At 41.9% G+C, this 25056-nt stretch overlaps 1 protein-coding gene across 2 annotated transcripts; it reads right to left on the reverse strand.

The window, feature by feature from the left end:
* On the reverse strand, positions 1-24659 carry LOC117444185 (hyaluronidase-4-like). Of its 2 annotated transcripts, none has more exons than XM_034079844.2 (5): positions 24574-24659; positions 8934-9256; positions 8022-8688; positions 4728-4817; positions 1-3099 (listed from the first exon to the last, which is right to left on the reverse strand). In XM_034079844.2, the coding sequence occupies exons 2-5, from the start codon at positions 9221-9223 to the stop codon at positions 2593-2595; spliced, it is 1554 nt and encodes a 517-aa protein (XP_033935735.1). In that variant the 5' UTR covers positions 9224-9256; positions 24574-24659; the 3' UTR covers positions 1-2592. The 2 variants fall into 2 exon arrangements, with proteins under 2 accessions (XP_033935735.1, XP_033935737.1); XM_034079846.2 differs by having other exon boundaries at positions 24563-24651.
* Positions 24660-25056: the final 397 nt, after the last annotated feature.

Raw genomic sequence — 25056 nt, forward strand, 5'->3', positions numbered from 1 at the left:
TTTATTTGCAGTGCATTTACATTCAGGTGACATTTTCCAAGTGTTGCATAGTCCTTGATGCATATTTGGTTTTACAATCTTAGGAAACAAAGCACACAGTAAGTCCAGGAAACTTCACCTGAAGGCTGGTTTGAGATGAACGTACCGGATCAGTGGTGCAGAGATCGTGACAGATGCTACATGTTTACTTTTTAAAGAACAGAAAGTTAAAGAAACTCTAATCCTAACGATTCATAAGAAGTCTCTGGGACGACCAGATCCAGAATCTTGTCTCCGGTCTACCTCTTCTCTGAGATTGATTTGATTTGAAACCCTTCCAGTTCTCTAGGCTGTAGTGTCTTTTTCTAAATATGATAGAACTCTTAATCCGTAGCTGCAGCAACGTTCAGTAAAAGTGTGTTTCGACTGAGTGTATTGGACGAGAGGATTGATTGTATACAAATGGAAAACAGACTTGCTTTTGGTCGTACCAGAAAGCTATAGAAACTTTCATTAGAAGTCTTTGGGATGACCAGAACCAGGTCTCAGGTGTACCTCTGCGTGGCTGTGATTTCAAAATGCTCCAGTTCTCTGTGGTCAATGAAGAGAAGTCTCTAAGTTTCTATATTGGTATTTTGGACTAAGAGCAGCGTGTATTTGACGAATGGTTTCGAGTGTCTAACAGACTTACGATGAGTGGCATGAATAGAGTTAAAAAGAGATATTTGAGACAGTTTATAATATTTTAACCTTGGTTAAAAAAAGGGCTTATCTTGAATTGTCTTTCCCCTCTGAAAGGAGTCTTTTCTCATCTTGACTTGGTCTCGTTTTTACGGTTGAAAGCTCCAGAAGAAGCCAGAACATTGAATGCAGATTTGTCAGCTTTAGCATCTGTTAGCTGTTCTGTGGGCTCAAGTTTGAATTGTTCCAGATAAAATGAAGAGAGGAAAAGCAAAATCCCAAGAATTTAGAATAACTGGAGGCATCAACGCTCAGGAATGGAACATGTATTTGTGGACTATTTCAAGTACAAGTATCTGTCATCGTTTTGCAAGTGATTGGCATTGAAGAAACACAGGAAGTCTTTTCGTCATTATTATAATTCAGATAAAGTCTCTTACTTCCTGTTCAGTGTTTCGTCATACCTACAGTTCTGTTCTTCAGCTACAGCCACAACAAGATGAAAAACTAAACAGATCGTTTGATTAGATTCTTCCAAACTCAGATATAGTAACGTTAACCTCTGAATAATAACTACAAAACAAACCTGTTTGTACTTATATCCATACAGAAAGAATACAGATATGTTGAAGTCCATAACACCTATAACATATGTCCCAATCACTCAAAGTATGTAGCATATCCCAACATGCCGTACTTCAAGAGTAAGTAACAGTACAAAAAATACATACTTCATGTATAATGCCATTGCAATAACAGCGTATCAAGTGTAATGCTTCTTAAAGGGTGCCTTAAAATCACCACAGACCAAGCGTCTAATATTAGTGATTATTGCACCTACATATGGCTGCGAGTAGTAGCACCCTTTGGTTTTTAGATTATAGATTTGGCTGTTGTACCTCCGTAAAACAAAATGGAGGATAATCCTGCAGTTAAATCCGTAATCCCTCCGACGTTAGATGATCTCCTCATTGTTGGAGGTGACTCCGTCCACTCTTAAACAAACGTATATACATTATTTTCTAACTTTCCTGGAAGAACGGATGCAGTTGTTGGCGAAATACAGTTCACCTGATTAACTGAGGTACAATCAACCAAACGTCCAACCTCATGTTTGTTTCATGTAAAGTGCTCCGAAAAGAAAATGTCCAGTTACCTTTTAACATAGCAGCTGTTTTCACTTCACATTGAACACCATTTGTTTTTTAAGTTCTTCTTTAACTTGACAATGTGTGTTAGTATTTCCTTTAATGGCCACCAGTGTCTCCGAGAGGATGAACCTGACTGACTTTGCTTTTCCACTGTCTGTTCCGGTGGCGCCACCATGAGGATGACTTTGGTGGTTTTGAAGTCAAATGTCTTAAATTGGATGGCTTTAACAATTGCTACACACATTTAACAAAATGTTTCTTCTGCACCAAAAGTCCTATAATTTAATTTATAACCAAATACCTGCAACTTATACCAAACCTCAGCCTGACTTTCAGCTAAATGCCACATAGCAAATGTTAGCATGCTGACATTTTAAAATAACGTAAATAAGCATTTTTAAGAATCGCCTTGGACTTTGGGAAGCAATGACGAACATGTTGTGGTAAATGCTGACAGTCAGCCTGTATTAGCATATCTTCTGACTGTTCAGCTGTTGACTGTTTTGGGGCTTTTGTAGAAGTTTCAAATAGCATTTAATTTAATAAAATACATTTTTTGATTTAATTCAGCCTCGCCAGCCAGGAACACCGTGGATAATGAGTACAGCACCAGATCTGTTCCAGGCGGAGAACCACTTTCCTTATGAGGATAATAATACATATTGTACAACATAGCTTGGTGCATCAACTGAAACAGTAACATATTGGGTTCAATTCCAGTCTTTCTCCATCTCAAATAAAAAAAACATTGTCTGTGTGTTAAAAAGTCACATCTGTGTCATCATACGAGCGTCTTCACTAACGATAGGTTCATCAGGAGCATCAGCACCATCAGGTGGAGGCTGCAGGTGTTCGGCGGCGCCTCGTTCTCCCCTCCCTCCCACCGTTCCCCCTGCTCGTCCTCCCACTCTGTCCTCTTCCTCTCCTTCTCCTCGTCTTCCTCCTCCTCCTCCCTCCTCGGCACGTCGTCCTCCCTCACGATGTTGATGGAGTCGCATCTCTCGCCCTCGTGTCCCTCGTAGCAGTGGCAGCGAAACCTCTTGGTGAGCAGCTGCAGCTCGTGCTGAGAGTGCCAGCCGGTGACGGAGAAGTCCCCGTCGTTGGAGGGCTGGATGTGGTAGGAGGTGCCGCTCAGGTGGAGGTAGTGGCGGGAGAGGGGGTTTCGCCGGACGCAGCGGCCGTTCGCCTGGCACAGGAAGTCGCTGCAGACCTCGGCCGCTCGCGTCACGTTGGTGATGTACTGACCCAGGCGATGGCTCAGCAACGTCTTCACCTTGGTGCAGTTAAACTGTGGAAATGGAGAAACACACAACTGTCAGGATGTGATGGAAGACTCCAGTTTGGCTCCTAGTTTAAGTTTTCAGTAGCAGTAGGCAGGTACTTACTGTACATCAACCCAGCTCTGATAAACCAACCGTAGCCTAATGGACTTTTTTAGATACAAGTGGTCACTCTACTTTCTAGCATTGGATACCGAATGTACGTGCCACTTAGCCCAAGGCACTGATTTTGTCCATGCCATTAAAGTTCACAAGATGTTTCAGAAAACATTGAAGACATTTAATTAGTTTTCAGTGCTTCCTAGTGTGATGGAAACTTCTGGAGCAATGGAGACTCAGAGCGACTCGGAGAGAGCAGGAACTTTGATGGCAAACACTGACGGTTTATTTGGAGCTTCGGCCGGAGAATTCACAAGACATGAGCCACGAGCAGGGGCGGTTCTAGGGGGGGGGGGGGGGCAGTGCCCCCCTAACACTGACCTCTGACCCCCCTTTGGCCCCCCTAACAATGAACATTTTTTTTTTTTTAAATGTATATTTTCTGGTACTCAGGATTTTGTTGCTGTAATGTGAGATTGTGCAGACACCCTTATGTAAAGTAGAGATGTAACTGTTGTTGCAAACATTGCACTATAACTTAAGCTGAAGCTAACAGTAATATAAGATCTATCTGAAATAAATAAGTGTACTGAAACAAATACCAATAACTGTATTGCATTGTTTTCTTATGCACAATTACTTCATACCGTCTAGTTCTCTTTTTCGTCCTGCATTTATTGAGCCCCCCTCAGAAAATAACTGCCCCCCCCCAGTTAAATTGGTCTAGAACCGCCACTGGCCACGAGGTGACTCCACTGCTGCCAAACCACTTCTGAAGATCTCTACCCCAGACCCATGTGTTGAGCCAGTTCTGAGAGAAGAATCAACACGCTGCATAACAAGATAAACCATAACACCTCTATCAGCTGACGCCAACAGGCAGGAACAGGGAGACGAAACGCAGAGAGCACAAATGCAAACGCTTTAATTTGTGGCTTTGCTACCCCCAGATTTCACACCAACATTGGGCCTTTTTAAACCTTTCTTTCTTTTACATGATGAAAATATTTCACCAAGATGTGTTTCAGATAAGATTTGATGCGAGGAATAAACCGTGAAGTAGTTGAAGTCGAACAAACATCTAAATATCTGCTTTAAATGAATATAAAACACTCCCTGAGGCAGTCAGATGCTCTGGATGAACTCTTTCCCATGCAGACAGGATAACTGCAGGCCATAAAAACATGTGTATTATAATTTTTAAAACTATATATATTAAATTGTCCAAGTGGTTTCACAACACGCGAAGACCACATTATGTCAGCTCTCTATTGTCTGGCTATATTTACAGCTGTGGTTTGTTTGGATTCCAAAACAAATGAAGACGCTCGAGGAAAGAATGCTTTTTTTAACAACACTCAACTGCACAAATTAGAAGACAGTAAATCAACAAATGACATGTATTTAGATCTCTATGGATCTATCAATCATGTTCTAACAAAGGGAGTCAGGACATGCTTTCCCTCTGTGAGCAAGCTTTCAAAGAGAGAGGGTAAAGATGTTGTTTTATTTTTGGAAACAGGCGGAGGACACCCACCCTGGAGGAGGTGAGGTTCAGATCTCCCCAGATGACGAAGCCTGCAGCTCCCAGAGCAGCACTTTCTCCGATGGTGTGGATCAAGTCTTTCTGCAGGACACACACAGGTACAGACGTCGCACATTATGGTCTGTTTCCTTCACCGACACGCAAGTAAAGTCATACAGTACAACACACATTTACTTCAACACCAGGCCCAAAGTGATTCCTGAAGCACAATGAAATATTTGATTGCAATAAAATCTCCAAACACATCCGTGACCGCCATGTTCGATCACAAATCAAAACTCTCCTCTTCAGAACTGATTTTAATCTGTCATTAATGTTGTGTTTTATATTTTTCAAGTGTGTTGTTTTAATTATGTTTTAATTAAGTTTTTTTTTTGTGTCTAGAAAAGCGCTCTATTAAAAAAAAGGATTATTATTATTAAAAAGTCTTCAAGTTATTTATCAAACAAAGGCAAGGCAAGTTTATTTATGTAGCACTTTTCAACATAAGGCAATTCAAAGTGCCTTACAAAAAATGAAAGACATTAAGAAAATGGCGTTTAAAATCTAAAAGAAAAGCTAATAAAATAAACATTAAAAGAAAAGATACATGGATAAAAGTTACAGTAAAGTCTAAGATATGAATAGTTCAATTAAAAGCAGCGACAAAAAGAAAAGTCTTCAGGCTGGATTTGAAAGTAGTCAGAGTTGCAGCGGACCTGCAGGTTTCTGGGAGTTTGTTCCAGATGTTTGGAGCATAATAACTGAACGCTGCTTCTCCATGTTTAGTTCTGACTCTGGGGACAGGAAGCTGACCAGCCCTGAAGACCTGAGAGATCGGGATGGTTAATCATTTAGCAGGAGGTCAGACATGTATTTTGGGCCTAAACCATTCAGTGCTTTATAAACCAGCAACAGTATTTAGAAATCTATTCTTTGACACACAGGAAGCCAGTGTGAAGACTTCAGAGCAGGAGTGATGTGATCCACTTTCTTAGAGTCAGTGAGGACTCGAGCAGCGGCGTTCTGAATCAGCTGCAGCTTCCTAATAGATGTGTTAGTGAGACCTGTGAAGACACCATTGCAGTAGTCCAGTCTACTGAAGATAAAGGCATGGACACGTTTCTCCAGATCCTGCTGTGACATTAGTCTTTAATCCTAGATATGTTCTTTAGGTGATAGTAGGCTGATTTAGTAACTGTTTTAATGTGACTGTTGAAACTCAGGTCAGAGTCCATGACTACACCTAGATTTCTGGCTTCATCTGTTGGTTTGAACATTGCAGACTGAAGCTCAGCGCTAACTTTTAAACGTTCTGCCTTGGCTCCAAAGACCATTACAAAACTAAACTAAAATGCAAAACTGTTTTCTATCACATGCATGGGTTTATCAAAATGTCATGAATCTGAAACCTGTGCAAACAAATGGACATCATTATTAGTTAATGGAAGAACAATTATGGATTTGATCTGAACTGCTTTTCTGTCAATCTCCACTAGATGGCAGGAGTGAGAACGAAAATGACGACAAGTGCAAGCAGCCAATGTTGTGATTACAAATCCATCCCGGAAGCTAAGATCATCTGGACAGGATCTCCTCTCCACCCCCCGCACCAGGTTGCGGACTTTTGGTGACAGAGCCTTCAGTGTGGCATCCCCCACCCTCTGGAACTCTCTCCCCCCCCGAAATCCGCAGCGCCCCAACCCTGGACATTTTCAAAAAAGCCCTCAAAACGCACCTTTTTACCAAGGCTTTCCCCACTGTATAGTTAGTTTAATAGGTTTATTTTTCCGCTACTTCCCCCCCCCACCCCCTTAACCTGTCTGCCTTTTTTTTCCCCTACTCCCCCCCCCCTACCCGACTTGTAAAGCGACCTTGGGTTTCCTGAAAGGCGCTATAAAAATATTTTATTATTATTATTATTATTATTTGTGTCAGACATTTGTTGAAATGTCTTTATTAGGCAGTTTAAGTTGCATGGGATATTATGGCTTGTGAAGCTTCTCCACAACACACCCTTCTTACGAAAGAAAGTGTGGGTAAAATGAAAGAAAGAAAACTACTTTGACTAAATATGCAGTTTGAAGCTCCAGGCTAAACGCTACAATAATGTGAGATCAAGTTTGCTGTTGATTTCTGCTGGAAACCACCTCTCAGATTTCCCCTACCTTTCTATTAACATCCCTTGCATGTGTGAGTACTAACTAAACTTGCTGCTTGATTTGTTTCCAATCAGAATTGAGGGCAGCAGGCCATTGTTTCCGTTGAATTACATTTGCAGACGAAAGAAAACAGAATAATTGTGACTAGTAAAGGACATCTTATTTTATTTATCAAACAGACAACTCTCATACCAGACGTGGCCACAGTGTTAAAAGTGTCTCAATGTGACTGGGTCGCTATAACAACAGGCTGTGGCTAAAGACATATATCTGTGCAACATGGAGCTGCAGCAGTTCAGACAACTTTGGACTAATTTGGAAAAGAAGCAGATTAGAACAGAAAAGGAGAAACACATCCATTTCATGAGACCGTGCTGTAGTTCCTTCATAGCCTAAGATACGCTTTTAACTGCAGAAATTGGTGTTACATGTGGAGATTATCGTGCTGAACAAAAAGTGTTAGTATCCTAAACGTTTGTTTGCCACAGATGGAAAATCAATGGAAAATACTTTTTGTCGCGGGAGTCCTTGCGATGCTTACTAAATTACTTACCAATCAGAGCTAAGTATGTAAATCACATGCTCAGTACTGTACAAACCATGGATGTATAATAAGAACTGGATACAGCGTGGGAGGCGGGGCCTCGTTCTTTCCTATGAGAGCTGCTCATTGGCGCATGAAGACAAAATGGCCCAACTTTCGAGAGAGCGAAACGTCACAGATTACCCAGCATGCCTGGCTGTCAGAGCAGAAGTACCCGTGTGTGCGCCCATAGAGCATGCACAGTTGAGTTGCCCCTTAAGCCCCGCCCCCGAGCTCCCACTCTCAGATGCACGTTCATAATGCAGAGGAAAATAACTCTCAGAATAACGTTATTAGCACCTTTTACAACTTTAGGACCAAATTTTTTTTAATAAGGGCTATACAACTGTTTATAATGGGTAATTTATTTAGTTTCAAAAAAATTATCCAACGATTTAAAGATGTAAGTCAATGGGAAAAAGTGTTTCCGGGCCCAGCAACCCATACGGAAGTGTAGTACCGCCGTTTGGCCACAACGAATATTTCCCTCAGAGTCCGGCGCACTTCCTGGGGGCTTGGTACAAACAGCATCTACATCGTTTAGCTAAACATCTCTCTTACCATGGTGAGGAAGGCCATGGCCTCGTCCCTGTAGCCCAGCCTGAGGTACACGTACGTGGGCAGCTCGTACTCCCTGGAGGTGAGCGCGGCGACGCGGAGCGACTCTCGGATCCTGTGCTGGGCGAAGTGCCGGTTGCCGATGCTGTTGGAGTGACTCTTCTTGATGGCCACGGAGGGGAAGAGCGCCGCGCTGCTGTTCCAGAGCCACATCAGCTCGTCGTTCCTCAGCCTCTCCAGCAGGGGGCAGAAGCCGGTGTAGTTCTGCTCGTGCTGGTTGTAGTTGTGGCAGTCGGGGTAGAGGTAGAATCCCCAGAGTGCATTGGGGCGAAGGCGAGTCCCCAGCTGGATAGTCCTTTGCATGAACGCTTTGGCGCTCTTTTCAAACCTCCTTCGTGCGAGCTCCTCCACTTGAGCATCCGTCACGTTTACAAACGCCTTGGCGGCCAGTTCTTTGGACTTTTTCCGGTAAATGTCCTTCTTGTGCCAGTTACGGCTCCATTGAGGCCGCCAGAACTCCCAGTCGATGACGGCGAGGCCACGGAAATCCTCCGAGGGGATGAAGTGGTTAATATCCTGGTAGGCCTTTACAAGATGGAGGTCCAGGCTGCAGTTCTGAGGCAGGCCACCGTGCACCGCCACACCCTGAGGCGTGTAGTAAGGGTAGTACCTGTTGGAAAAGGCTAGGTTAGGCTTGAGCTTCAACATCAGGATCCATGTATCTGTGATCTCTCCAGAAAGGAAGGAGTTATCACATACAGAGCATCACAGAGCTATCATCTGCGTCAAACAGTCCTGATGCTCTTCTAGCTAATCATACATCCTGTCATGTTCACAGCTACAGTTGGGACTTTGTTAGCATGTGCTACTCTAATATTGGAAGAGTACATTCAGTATTTTCCCACAGTACAGTACCCCAGACGGTTGGCGTAGAAGATGGTGACGTTCTGCCCCGTCCAATCGGCCCGCGGGCTCCCGTGGATGTGGAAGAGGCGTTCAGCATTGGTGGTCACGTTGTACTTGATGGTGCACATGTCCAGCGGGGCGTTCCAGGCGGCGATGAACGGCTTGCGGGGAATCAGAGGCAACTTGGCGGGCTTCTCACCGAAGGCGGCGTGGAAGAGAAGGAGCAGCCAGGAGCAGGTGAAGGCGACCGGGACGACCTGATTGGTGGAGGAAGCCCCGCCCACCGGCACCACGGGCATCCTGGGGATCAGGAGGAGCAGCTGTCAATCATCCTGAAGACAGATGGAGGGGGAGGGAAGAGAAAAACAGAAACGTTGAATTTATTTTTCTTCTAAACTTCATCGGAACCAACATTAGCCGCCTTTAGCTTAGCGGTGGTGACGTGAAGTCATGTGACAAACATTGTTTTGATATTGATATCTTTCCAGGCCTGTTTAGAAAGTGGTGCCGGAAACTTCTGGGTTCCCTTGTTTCGGACTCAATGAGTTTTCTGAACGTGTTTTTGGTAGTTATGGTGAAATAAGGTCTGTGGTTAACGCAAGCGGAAGAGATTTTAATGTTTTGCTCTTCACCCTGCGTACAGACGGACAGAATAAGCGGCAGAGGCGCCTCCCCAAAGCTCTTAATGACGGTGTCCTAAACTTCATTTGACCCTGGGACTGTGTTGATATTGTTTGTAAGTTTTTGGATGAGTTTTACAGTTTTTGTGAAATGACTCGTGAAACGTATAATCCACAGCTTCTGTCTTCTAAATAAACATCTGTTTTACTGTCAGCACAACAGAGGATCATGACAGCTTTTACATGTGATTTTATGAGCCGTCTGTGAAGTCTGTTAAAACATCTGGGAGGCATTCGATGCAGAAATTACATTTTCATTTATTTTCCAGCTGTTGACATTTAAAATTCCTTGGAGATCCCCTTTAATACGATGGACAGACATACTGACTGTGTTATGCACAATCCATGTGGAATATTGCAACTTAATGAATCTCAATAATTGCCTGCATTTTCTAAAGTAATAAACATTAAAAGAAATCCAAAGAAAATGTGGATTCGCGATCTTGAATTGATCGTCTGTTTTTGGGTGATTTGGTCTCGGTAACATCTGTATTCTGCTGAGTCTCATTACCTGTTAAACATAACTGTACAAGCTTGAGTTAAAGTGCTTACTTGAAGAATATATCAATGGTTATTGTTGGAGCTATATATCTCTTTATATTATTTAATAGTTTAACATTTATTTTCTTGCTGTTTATAGTGTTTATTATTATCATTTATATGTATTCTTAGTTAGCGTCATAAGTTAAATTAGTTTCTATGCTTTTATTTTGAAGGCATGTTTGGGCACTGGGTGATTACAGCACCTGGTGTAATTGTATATATTGGAGACAGGTGGGTTGTGGGAGCCAGAGCACTAGTAGGCAAACGGTTTTTTACCAGGGTGTTTCAAGCTACATAGGGAATATGGAAAGCCATAGGAAAGCTTAAGGAACGAGATATAGGAAACCTGTTCATTGTATTTTGTTATCGGAATAAAATGCACAACGGAGAATCTTGTCTGGACCTGGATCATTGCCCTGCGTAAGATCCGCTAGCTAGTGCCTCAGCGGCTGTTAAGTTATCTGTTTTAGTTCTATATGATTTTGGCCGATATAGTTATTATTTGTATTTTTACAATAGATTAGTCGTTTCTTATTTTCGAGGATTTGCTGCTTTCTTTGTCTAATGTGATTTAAAACTGAATATCTTTGGGATGTTTTCGGATAAAAGCAGATATTTAAAGACTCCACTAGCAAATTGTTGTGGGCTTTCCCCCTTTTTTAATATATTTTACAGAAGATTAACAAATAAACTGATCAAGAGAGAACTTGGCACATTATTTGGCATTGAAAAAGTTATTTATTGCAGCCTTAATCAAGTATTTCCATGAAATTAGCTGTTGATATTTGCTCCCCAGAGGATGATTTGCTTGTATACATTGGCCCCACTTTGTACTCTTTCCAATACAGGCAAGAAGTCAGACTGCATTCTGTCTTTTGTCCTCTGAGACTTAAATAGTCCTTGGTTCTTCCAATGGCACGCGGGGGTCAGAGTTCACAGAGAGGAAGTGAGTTGACACCTAGGGACTGTAAGGAGGACTTCAGCTGTTTTCTGTACGCAGCTCGTCCTCCTCTCACCACAGCCTCAGGCCACAATGACAGGCCTCACTGCCAAAACCCTCAGAGAGGCTCAGTGTTGCGTCTTCAACAGCTGGAGGAATCCAATATGAAGTCAGAGAGAAGAAGGAGACAAAATCTGACGTTTGTCTTGTCATGTCACGCTTTCACCAAAGATGCTCTGTAACTAGAGATGATGCATTACCACGAGGCCCAGAGTGAGTGGTGGAGTGATGACGTATTTTTGTAGGCCAACCCGAAAGATAAGAAGAACTGCTTCGACAAAAAGCCAATGGGGCTTTTCCATTTCCACACGTTTATAATACTAACACGTTTTGTTCAGCAGGAAAATCTCCACATTTTAACACCACTTCATGATTTGTGAAGTAAAAAGCTAACATCAGGCTATAAACAAACTACAGCACGGTCACATGACTTCACGACACCACCGCTAAGCTAAAGGAGGCTAATGTTGGGCTATAAAGTAACTACAGCACGGTCACATGACTTCACTTCACCACCGCTAAGCTAAAGGTGGCTAATGTTGGGCTATAAAGGAACTACAGCACGGTCACATGACTTCACGTTACCACCGCTAAGCTAAAGGCGGCTAACGTTGGGCTATAAAGGAACTACAGCACGGTCACATGACTTCACGCCACCGCCGCTAAGCTAAAGGTGGCTAATGTTGGGCTATAAAGGAACTATAGCACGGTCACATGACTTCACGTCACCACCGCTAAGCTAAAGGTGGCTAATGTTGGGCTATAAAGGAACTACAGCACGGTCACATGACTTCACGTCACCACCGCTAAGCTAAAGGCGGCTAACGTTGGGCTATAAAGGAACTACAGCACGGTCACATGACTTCACGACACCACCGCTAAACTAAAGGCGGCTAATGTTGGGCTATAAAGGAACTACAGCACGGTCACATGACTTCACGTCACCACCGCTAAGCTAAAGGCGGCTAATGTTTGGCTATAAAGGAACTACAGCACGGTCACATGACTTCACGTCACCACCGCTAAGCTAAAGGCGGCTAATGTTTGGCTATAAAGGAACTACAGCACGGTCACATGACTTCGCGACACCACCGCTAAGCTAAAGAAGCTAATGGTGGGCTATAAAGGAACTACAGCACGGTCACATGACTTCACATGAAATTCCTACGTCTCTTTTGTTCCGTGTTGGTTTGTAGTCTTGAGAAGTTTTTCAACGTTTATGGGACTTTTTTCAGATCTTAGTTATGTCGGTTTGACATCAAAGTATTTTCCTCTCTTTGTGCTCCTGCCAGTCTTTCCCCGTAGGTTTGGACATAATTTAACTGCTGCACTTAGTGAAAGCAGATCCTCTTTCAAAACAATGAATGTATGGATGTAGGTCTGAAAGCACTTCCAGGCGAGATTTGATGATAGGAATGTTTCTGAATATTCTCTTTGTCGGGTTTCTTTTCGAGCTTGAGCTCTTCTTCCAGAGACATGAGATGTGACAGATGTTCTTATATAATACCTCCGTCGATCAGTTTACGGATAAATAATTCTGGACATGCAACACTGGTTAGTCAACCATAAACATATCTGAACAGGCAGGCATTGAAGATCTTGGGTTGTCAGGGGAAATTCGGTCGTCTAAGTGGTTTAGGAAACAGCCAATACAGCCGTCATGTTACACTTTTATCTAAAACATTAAAAGTGCAATGCAACCACAGTCTAAGGTTTAATTGCCCCATCCTTCATGTCAATGGTTCAATGTTGGTAAAAGATGGAGAGCCTCAGATTTAATTCATTCCTGTTCATGTTTAAAGTCTGGCTTCCTGTCAACGTGAATTATCTATCCAGAGTATGTCTGGCATCGATTAAGATAACAGTCTGTTGATGTCTGTGGTTCTCGTTCATTCAGCATTCATTCGACAAAAAAAGGCGAACTAGAGAAACCGTATAATTTCCAGTGTCTCCGTCGGAAAATTGGGGTGAATATGAAAAGAAGCTGCCAGTGTCTGAAGCTCTGCAGAGGAACGGCATGATGATGTGGGCCAAGGGTCAAGAGGGAGATGTCGGTACAACGCCTTGCATATCTCTAGATTGCCTCTACCAGTAGGGGTGGGCATCACCAGGCTCCCCACGACACGATACTATCGCGATACTTATGCCACGATACGATAGTATTTCGATACGATTTAAAGGACACCTATTATGCAAAATCCACTTCTCCATGTCTCTTCTACATCAACATGTGTCCCCTTGTCTTCACGTCTCTTCTTCATCAACATGTGTCCCCTCTTCTTCATGTCTCTTCTACATCAACATGTGTCCCCTTGTCTTCACGTCTCTTCTACATCAACATGTGTCCCCTCTTCTTCATGTCTCTTCTACATCAACATGTGTCCCCTCTTCTTCATGTCTCTTCTACATCAACATGTGTCCCCTTGTCTTCACGTCTCTTCTACATCAACATGTGTCCCCTCTTCTTCATGTCTCTTCTACATCAACATGTGTCCCCTCTTCTTCATGTCTCTTCTACATCAACATGTGTCCCCTCTTCCTCATGTCTCTTCTACATCAACACGTGTCCCCTCTTCTTCATGTCTCTTCTACATCAACATGTGTCCCCTCTTCTTCATGTCTCTTCTACATCAACATGTGTCCCCTCTTCTCCATGTCTCTTCTACATCAACATGTGTCCCCTCTTCTTCATGTCTCTTCTACATCAACTTGTGTCCCCTCTTCTTCTTGTCTCTTCTACATCAACATGTGTCCCCTCTTCTTCTTGTCTCTTCTACATCAACAAGTGTCCCCTCTTCTTCATGTCTCTTCTACATCAACATGTGTCCCCTCTTCTTCATGTCTCTTCTACATCAACATGTGTCCCCTCTTCTTCATGTCTCTTCTACATCAACTTGTGTCCCCTCTTCTTCTTGTCTCTTCTACATCAACATGTGTCCCCTCTTCTTCTTGTCTCTTCTACATCAACAAGTGTCCCCTCTTCTTCATGTCTCTTCTACATCAACATGTGTCCCCTCTTCTCCATGTCTCTTCTACATCAACATGTGTCCCCTCTTCTTCATGTCTCTTCTACATCAACATGTGTCCCCTCTTCTTCACGTCTCTTCTAGATCAACATGTGTCCCCTCTTCTTCATGTCTCTTCTACATCAACATGTGTCCCCTCTTCTCCATGTCTCTTCTACATCAACATGTGTCCCCTCTTCTTCATGTCTCTTCTACATCAACATGTGTCCCCTCTTCTTCATGTCTCTTCTACATCAACATGTGTCCCCTCTTCCTCATGTCTCTTCTACATCAACACGTGTCCCCTCTTCTTCATGTCTCTTCTACATCAACATGTGTCCCCTCTTCTTCATGTCTCTTCTACATCAACATGTGTCCCCTCTTCTTCATGTCTCTTCTACATCAACATGTGTCCCCTCTTCTTCATGTCTCTTCCACATCAACATGTGTCCCCTCTTCTTCATGTCTCTTCTACATCAACATGTGTCCCCTCTTCTTCATGTCTCTTCTACATCAACATGTGTCCCCTCTTCTTCATGTCTCTTCTTCATCAACATGTGTCCCCTCTTCTTCATGTCTCCTCTACATCAACACGTGTCCCCTCTTCTCCATGTCTCTTCTACATCAACATGTGTCCCCTCTTCTTCATGTCTCTTCTACATCAACATGTGTCCCCTCTTCTTCATGTCTCTTCTACATCAACATGTGTCCCCTCTTCTTCATGTCTCTTCCACATCAACATGTGTCCCCTCTTCTTCATGTCTCTTCTACATCAACATGTGTCCCCTCTTCTTCATGTCTCTTCTACATCAACATGTGTCCCCTCTTCTTCATGTCTCTTCTTCATCAACATGTGTCCCCTCTTCTTCATGTCTCCTCTACATCAACACGTGTCCCCTCTTCTTCATGTCTCTTCTTCATCAACATGTGTCCCCTCTTCTTCATCAACATGTGTCCCCTCTGTGGAAAGAGACTCTGAAAGTTTCAGGAACAAAGATTCTCTCTCTTTTTGATCCATTTCTATAAAAACCTGTCTGAAAATGAGCCGATCAGATTTTGGCCACTTGATGTGTTGTCTCGTGTAACCATTAGCCAATCAGCAACCAGGGTGACCGGTTTATAATACCTGGACAGCTCCCTCGAAAGGAGTTCATTTTTCCCCCAGTGATTGGATTCAAAGCCCAAAGAAAGTATTTTGAACTCGGGAGCAAGTGAAGCCGACTGTTCGATGGAAACGGATACAAAGACGAGGACTTCCAGAGACGCCAGGAGAGGAAGAAGCTTGTTGTCCGTTTGATGTTTGGGAATCGAACCGAACCCCTGAGCGGCGGGAGCCAACATAACAGATTCCCTCACATGCACCATCTGCCGCCAAAATATGTTCCAACAGCAACCGGATCTCACGAAGTCACATCGATACTCAGTCAGTCAGATTCTGGCTGCGTGAACGCTTTGAAGACAAAGTGTCCACTAATAACCCTGCAGACCGGTATTTGTGACTCATAAAGAAATACCTGCATGTTAGTATTTAAAAAAAGCCCTATTATGCTTTTTGGGGTTTTCCCTTTCCTGTATAGTGTGTTATATATGTTTGCGTTGCATTCGAAATCTAACTTAAGTCAAAGAAACAATATATACTAGTGATGTTACGTTCACGAACGATCCGATTCTTTTGAAACGGCTCTTTGGTACGAGCGAAGGGAACCGAGTCGTACTTGCAAGCCCGCCTTAACCTGCCATCAGGCCCTGGGGCTGATGGTTTTGTAGGCCCCCTTAAACAACAAATGAAAGTCATGTATAGCCTCGGCAGGCTCTGTGATGGCACTTCTCCACCCTGCTCTGCGCGCCTGGTCCTCTCCTCCAGGTGAGTGACGTATCGGGCCTCCCTCGTGTATTTGTCCGGTTGCCGTTGGCTCCCCTCCACGTAGCGAGTCCTCGTCGTCCTCTCATCTCCTCCAACAGAAAATGTCCCTCCTGTCTGTTTTTCCTCTCCCGCTATCCATCGCTATCAGAACCAGACGGCCTACTTGGCTCCGAGGCCCCGCGGCCGGCATCGCTGCCGCTCCGTACAGAACTCATCTGTCCTTCCTCCTCATCCCGGCCTACAGGTTTACAATAACCTGGAAGCTTCGGCATGCTTTGTAATAGCTGCTTGTCTCGAAACTACTTTTCCCTCAACAATTTCCTTTCCCGAGCGCCACTCTCACACTTTCTCTTCTCCGACATTTTCTCCTAAACAACCTTCATCTGTCACTCAATCACTCGCAATTTGAATAAGTCACATGTGAAACATATTCTCATCCTGATTGGCTGTGAAGTGGTGCCCACGGACTGTTTCGGAGTCATCTCTGGAATCCATCGATCTGATTGATTAGCGGAGCAAATGATCAAAATACTACGGAGGGAAGATATTTTCGTTTGGATTACTGGTCTGGGGGAAACTCGCGAGTGTGTGTGTTTGTGTATTTTTGCGTTTGTGTGTATTGTGTTTGTTTCCCGGGGAAAACACTCAGGAGAAACACCGGCTGTTGTTCTGCCTGCTGTGACGTCAAGTTACTCCGTTCTCCGCTTGTAATTATGCCGAAGCTTCAACGTTGTATTTATCATCTGAATTTGCCGAAACAAGTTTAATATTCTGAAAGACTTTGTTTTTTTGAAACCAGATGAAAACAAACTGTAACGGACCCTGCCGTGTTATCTATGGTTACTATACGCCTTACATTCATAATGTCAGCGGAGGGAGGGGAACAGCAGAGTGGCGAGGGAGAGCTGTCTTCTTCCCTTTACAAGCTTCAAAAATCTATTTATTGTGTGATTTTGGAAATAAAAGTTTCATATTCTGAAAGCCAAGACTTTGTTTATTTAAAAATGTTTTAAAACATCAGAAAAAAATAATTAAATTTTTTTTTTTTTAATTGGTTTGATTGGATAGGCCCCCAATCTCCGTAGGCCCCTGGGCTTCAGCCCAGGTCAGCCCGTGCATTAAGGCGGCCCTGCGTACTTGGTGAGAGCCGCTCTTCAGTGGTACAGGTAGACGACGTGTTTTTCGGGTGAACAAATGAGCCAAACGCAAACAAAGACCTAGGCAATGATAAAGCGGAGTTCAACAGTTGTAAAGCCAACATATCATTTAAAGCCGGGTCAACAAATAATCTCCACCGCCACTTGTGTGATTTTATTCCAAGAGAAACTATGGATGGACTATTCTAAAGTAAGTATAGTGAATTAATTAATAATAATTATGATAATACGTCTTATTAGGGTTGTTTAGTGCCAAACATTAAAGGAGACCTATCATGCAAAATGCACTTGTTGATGTCTTTTCTACATCAACATGTGTTGAACTCACGCAGCGTCTCTCTTTTCCTCCGTACCCAAATCTCTAAAAACGGGGAACAACGGAGCTGATCCAGATTTGCGTCCGATATGACGTAATATCTGAAATGTGGACCCTAACCCTAGAAACGTTGCTATCAGAAACAATGCCCGACTGTTTTGGACGTCATATGGTCGGTGTTTACATTAGCATCGCTAACACTCAGAGCTAACCTGTGCTGGAGAGCATGTGTGTGAAGAAGCAGGAAGTAGAAAGGAACTCACCTTGTGGTGTAACCGGCAAGAGAGAAAGCCTTTGAGCTCCAGACTGTTTCAGATCCTTGATAATCCATGATATGACGTTTCATCACGGCAGCATTTAGTTTAGACGGTAGCTGCCGGGTCCCGCATGAGCTCAGACCCCTCCTCTTTAAAGCTTTATCCCCAAATCAGCACTTTTGAAACAGGAAGTGAAACAGAGGGATATGAGGCGTGGCTAGAATAGTCTGTTTGGTATTTTGAGCAAAACACTTCATGTTTTTTATATATTTGTATATATCTGAGACCTATGCTATTGCCTACAAATAGCATGATAGGTGACCTTTAAGTATTTATATATTAAAGGCACTAATTATTTAAAAAAAAAATTGCCAATCATCTCCACTGTCCTTTGCAATTCGGTTGGACATTTCTTTGCTGTTGGTCAAATAAAGTAAGGATTCAAGGACTCAAGGCTTTTGTTGTCATGTGTGCATAGCTACCGTGTAGTTTACTGATTCAGATGTGTTGTGTCCTTCCTCGCCTCTTCTTTCCATGAATCACAACACGCTGGTTGAAGCGCGTTAACCAGAGCAGAGAGAAGCATTTCAACAAATATTCCTGGTGGCTAAAATGTGGTCGTGATTCATGTTCCTCACCCGAGAAGTGGAAAACAAAAGCCAGAGAGGAAGAGGGAAACATTTCCACTGCGAGCGCAGAACACCAGGAAGAAGAGATGGATGGTTTGGGTTTGAGGAGGATTTAAATCAGATAGAGAAACCAGATGGATGAGCGCAGAGAAAACACAACTCATGGAGATCAACACATCTGAAATATGGATATCTTTAAGCCTCATGTCTGCTTTTAAATCTTTGTTTATTCTGATTCTTCAAGTTAGTCCCTCATTGGTTTAGAGCTCTGATCATTCAGAGAAACTTGTTGTTGGTTAAGGATCAAAGAGTCATGTGACAAAGGTACTTGGATATATTGATAAAGGAACACGGTAAAGACATTTAATTTGTCCACATTGTCAAATTTAAAGGAGCCCTATTATGCTAATTTCCAGGTTCATATTAGTATTTGTGTTTAATATGTATTTGTGGCATAGCCTACAACTCGTAATACATGCAGTACAATTTGAATCAGATTAAGCACTATTGGGTTTTTGGCGGCAGTATCGACATTTGAGATATTTTTCTTACATAAATGCGTTTTTAATTAACGAAAATGTCGCTTCTTATCAAGACAACCACTACTACCACTATTTTATATTCAAATAATTGATCAAAAGTGTTACCAAACAAGCAAAATAGTACAATATTTGATATCATTGTTTCTTGTGCTGCTGTAACATGTGACGTTGCCTTATTTGGGATAAAAAGAAAAGCAACCTTATGTCATTCTTCACATTTATATATATATATATATATATATATATCATAATGCGGTAATATACTGTTTCTTAGTAGAATTTCACCTGTAGTCAGAGCGTCCTCAGATTACCGTGTGTGCTCGTTTACCTGTCGAGCCAAATCCTGAAATCCCGTTAGCCAATCAGCACTCTCTGTGTCAGCTTCTGATATTTAACCCCAGACATGTTAACCTCCTCTGCGTGTGTGTGGAGGGCAGACTGAACAACAAGAAGCTCACACACACACACGGACACAAAATAAGTCTTACAGCCGCGCGTGCTGAACTTTAATCCAGATGCTCTCCCTCAAAGAAGAGCCTCCCGTGTTTTCATCTCTTTGAATATGTACTGTAAGTCTTTGTGAGTCAGAGCGCGGAATGACTGAAACTCCACCTAAACGGAGACTTTAAATGTCTGCTCCGCTAATGGTGTGCAGCTTTAAAGGAGCACAGTAATGCATTATGGGTAAAAATACAATAGGGAAGCTTTCTCTACTGCAAGGGTATTGTTTGGCGGTGGTGGAAAGTATATTTATTCAGTTACTAAAGTACAATTTGACGTGAGTATTTTCATGTTATGCTACTTTATACTTCTACTCCACTACACGTTGGAAGTCGGTATTGTACTCTTTGCCCCACGTTGTGTATCTGACAGATCTCGCTCCAGATTGTGATCTAATACATCCTATAAATTAACTAATGCAAAAACCATGATGTGTTAATAAAATATCAAGCACAAGTATAAAAGGTAGAGATTAGCTCCATATTAACCAGCTTTGATGCTTCAATATCTCATAATCAGAGGAGTACAGTAACTAAGTAGATTTACTCAAGTACTGTACTTCAGTACACTTTTGACGTACTTGTACTTTACTCGAGTATTTCAATTGTTTGCTACTTTGTAATTCTACTCCATTACATGTATTTAATACCTTTAGTTACTTCACAGATCTGGATGAATGATGTGAAATCTAATCGAGTGTTAAATCAGACTTTAGTTCCACCTGGAGTAAATCCACCAGCTACCCTGCAGTCTACAAAGTACTTCAGACTAGCTGCACCTTCACCAGCTACCCTGCAGTCTGCAAAGTACTTCAGACTAGCTGCACCTTCACCAGCTACCCTGCAGTCTACAAAGTACTTCAGACTAGCTGCACCTTCACCAGCTACCCTGCAGTCTACAAAGTACTTCAGACTAGCTGCACCTTCACCAGCTACCCTGCAGTCTACAAAGTACTTCAGACTAGCTGCACCTTCACCAGCTGCCCTGCAGTCTACAAAGTACTTCAGACTAGCTGCTCCTTCACCAGCTACCCTGCAGTCTACAAAGTACTTCAGACTAGCTGCACCTTCACCAGCTTTGAGAACACTTTCATGATAAATCATTATAAAACATATCATATATATTATTCTGAAATGGACCAATCTGCACAACGACTACTTTTACTGTCTTTCACTATATTTAGATGAGAATACTTTTCTACTTTCACTTGAGGAACATTTTGAATGAGGACTTTTACTGTAACAGAGTATTCCTGCACTCTGGTACTTCTACTTTTACTCAAGTACAAGATCTGAGTACTTCTACTTTTACTCAAGTACAATATCTGAGTACTTCTACTTTTACTTAAGTACAAGATCTGAGTACTTCTATTTTTACTCAAGTACAAGATCTGAGTACTTCTACTTTTACTCAAGTACAATATCTGAGTACTTCTACTTTTACTCAAGTACAATATCTGAGTACTTCTACTTTTACTCAAGTACAAGATCTGAGTACTTCTACTTTTACTCAAGCACAAGATCTGAGTACTTCTACTTTTACTCAAGTACAAGATCTGAGTACTTCTACTTTTACTTAAGTACAAGATCTGAGTACTTCTATTTTTACTCAAGTACAAGATCTGAGTACTTCTACTTTTACTCAAGTACAATATCTGAGTACTTCTACTTTTACTCAAGCACAAGATCTGAGTACTTCTACTTTTACTCAAGAACAAGATCTGAGTACTTCTACTTTTACTCAAGAACAAGATCTGAGTACTTCTACTTTTACTCAAGAACAATATCTGAGTACATCTACTTTTACTCAAGAACAATATCTGAGTACTTCTACTTTTACTCAAGTACAAGATCTGAGTACTTCTACTTTTACTCAAGTACAATATCTGAGTACTTCTACTTTTACTCAAGTACAATATCTGAGTACTTCTACTTTTACTCAAGCACAAGATCTGAGTACTTCTACTTTTACTCAAGAACAAGATCTGAGTACTTCTACTTTTACTCAAGAACAAGATCTGAGTACTTCTACTTTTACTCAAGAACAATATCTGAGTACATCTACTTTTACTTAAGTACAAGATCTGAGTACTTCTATTTTTACTCAAGTACAAGATCTGAGTACTTCTACTTTTACTTAAGTACAAGATCTGAGTACTTCTATTTTTACTCAAGTACAAGATCTGAGTACTTCTACTTTTACTCAAGAACAATATCTGAGTACTTCTACTTTTACTCAAGAACAATATCTGAGTACTTCTACTTTTACTCAAGAACAATATCTGAGTACTTCTACTTTTACTCAAGTACAATATCTGAGTACTTCTACTTTTACTCAAGAACAATATCTGAGTACTTCTACTTTTACTCAAGCACAAGATCTGAGTACTTCTACTTTTACTCAAGAACAAGATCTGAGTACCTCTACTTTTACTCAAGCACAAGATCTGAGTACTTCTACTTTTACTCAAGTACAAGATCTGAGTACTTCTACTTTTACTTAAGTACAAGATCTGAGTACTTCTATTTTTACTCAAGTACAAGATCTGAGTACTTCTACTTTTACTCAAGTACAATATCTGAGTACTTCTACTTTTACTCAAGTACAAGATCTGAGTACTTCTACTTTTACTTAAGTACAAGATCTGAGTACTTCTATTTTTACTCAAGTACAAGATCTGAGTACTTCTACTTTTACTCAAGTACAATATCTGAGTACTTCTACTTTTACTCAAGTACAATATCTGAGTACTTCTACTTTTACTCAAGCACAAGATCTGAGTACTTCTACTTTTACTCAAGTACAAGATCTGAGTACTTCTACTTTTACTCAAGTACAATATCTGAGTACTTCTACTTTTACTCAAGTACAATATCTGAGTACTTCTACTTTTACTCAAGCACAAGATCTGAGTACTTCTACTTTTACTCAAGTACAATATCTGAGTACTTCTACTTTTACTCAAGTACAATATCTGAGTACTTCTACTGTTACTCAAGCACAAGATCTGAGTACTTCTACTTTTACTCACAAGATCTGAGTACTTCTACTTTTACTCACAAGATCTGAGTACTTCTACTTTTACTCACAAGATCTGAGTACTTCTACTTTTACTCACAAGATCTGAGTACTTCTACTTTTACTCAAGTACAAGATCTGAGTACTTCTACTTTTACTCAAGTACAATATCTGAGTACTTCTACTTTTACTCAAGTACAATATCTGAGTACTTCTACTTTTACTCAAGCACAAGATCTGAGTACTTCTACTTTTACTCAAGTACAAGATCTGAGTACTTCTACTTTTACTCAAGTACAATATCTGAGTACTTCTACTTTTACTCAAGTACAATATCTGAGTACTTCTACTTTTACTCAAGTACAAGATCTGAGTACTTCTACTTTTACTCAAGTACAATATCTGAGTACTTCTACTTTTACTCAAGAACAATATCTGAGTACTTCTACTTTTACTCAAGAACAATATCTGAGTACATCTACTTTTACTCAAGTACAAGACCTGAGTACTTCTACTTTTACTCAAGTACAAGATCTGAGTACTTCTACTTTTACTCAAGTACAATATCTGAGTACTTCTACTTTTACTCAAGTACAATATCTGAGTACTTCTACTTTTACTCAAGTACAATATCTGAGTACTTCTACTTTTACTCAAGTACAAGATCTGAGTACTTCTACTTTTACTCAAGTACAATATCTGAGTACTTCTACTTTTACTCAAGCACAAGATCTGAGTACTTCTACTTTTACTCACAAGATCTGAGTACTTCTACTGTTACTCAAGCACAAGATCTGAGTACTTCTACTTTTACTCAAGAACAATATCTGAGTACTTTTACTCAAGCACAAGATCTGAGTACTTCTACTTTTACTCAAGAACAATATCTGAGTACTTTTACTCAAGTACAAGATCTGAGTACTTCTACTTTTACTCACAAGATCTGAGTACTTCTACTGTTACTCAAGCACAAGATCTGAGTACTTCTACTTTTACTCACAAGATCTGAGTACTTCTACTTTTACTCACAAGATCTGAGTACTTCTACTTTTACTCACAAGGTCTGAGTACTTCTACTCAAGTACACGACCCGAGTCCTTCTCCCACCTCTGAGACGCGTCCCCGGCCTGAACCCAGACGTGACCCTGCAGCTGAGCGGCACACGACCCTACACAGCATTTTGAAAGCAGGACGTGCAACAGAGGGTTCACGATGCATGATGTCACTCCCACGCTAAAGATCTGAGTACTTCTTCCACCACTGTTGTTAAGTGTGAGCCAACATTCCTTTCATGGCATAGCGCTCCCCCCCTCCTCCTCCTCCTCCTCCTCCTCCTCTTCCTCCCCCTTCTCCCTTCCTGCATCACCCAAACAGACGCAGTGACACCCCTCCCTCCCTCAGAGGTTAAAAATACACTTTATCAGCCTCTCGCGCCGCAAAAGAAAACCTGCAACTCCGTCAGGCTCGAGGAGATGGGTCTGTTTTAGAAAGAGTTATTTATAAAGGGAATCGGTTGGCCGTAAGAATTGAAGTGAATAAAACGTCATTACTTGGTAGTTAGATGTTTAAGTTTGATGCACAAGTCTATTTAAAGAGGCCCTATTGTTATTATTATTGTCCCTTTCCTGGAGTGTGTTACTGAGGTTCTAGTGCATGTAAACGGTCTTGTAAAGCATGGAGACATGTCCCAGCAGAGGACACTTTGCAAATATGAACCAGAACATTTAAATAATGACTTAAAAAAATTAAGAAAAATCTTGGTTTCCAGCTACTTTCACGTTATTCCGTGTCTCCGAGTTACGAGATACAGCGACATGATAGAGGTGTGGAAGAATAGAAGTTCGTTGATATTGAACAGTTTTATTAAATATTAAGTCCAGGCTACGAATGAACTTGTTAAAAGCCTGTTTAAATGTATATCAAAAGTGATGCAGAAACGATGCAGCTGAGCAGAAACGTAGTCTTGATTGTTTCACCAGCAGATACCGAGTCTACATTGTTGCGTAATTCACAAACCTCTCAGTCAACATCTCGAAATACTTCCTTAAGAAATCTGAAACCAGTATTTTGTAGCTCACAGAGATTTGAACATGGAGAGAGGCTGCTGCTCTGAACAGCTTGAGTACCTGAGGCTCACCTGTAGCTGTGGAGGTCTCTCCGTCTCCGGGGTCACCGTAGAGGTCATGGTGGCCCTCCGGATCGTACGTCCGACAGACATGCGTTCATTCCCTCTGAGTGTGAAACACAAGCAGACATCCACGCTTATATACAGAGAGGAGGAGGAGGAGGAGGAGGAGGAGGAGGAGGGGAGGAGGAGGAGGAGGAGGAGGGGGGGGAGGAGGAGGAGGGGAGGAGGAGGAGGAGGAGGAGGAGGGGGGGGAGCGCCACAACCACAACACAGCGATTAGAGAGCAGAGAGGGAGGTTTTAAATCCTCGTGAGTTTTCTGAGCTCCACCGAGGTCTGATCCTCTCCTGAAGAAAAGTCTCAACTCATCCTCTTCGATCAGCATTAGACGAGACACACACACACACACACACACACACACACACACACACACACACACACACACACACACACACACACACACACACACACACACACACACACACACACACACA

This window comes from Pseudochaenichthys georgianus, unplaced genomic scaffold (genome assembly GCF_902827115.2).
Source record: "Pseudochaenichthys georgianus unplaced genomic scaffold, fPseGeo1.2 scaffold_745_arrow_ctg1, whole genome shotgun sequence".
NCBI lineage: Eukaryota > Metazoa > Chordata > Actinopteri > Perciformes > Channichthyidae > Pseudochaenichthys > Pseudochaenichthys georgianus.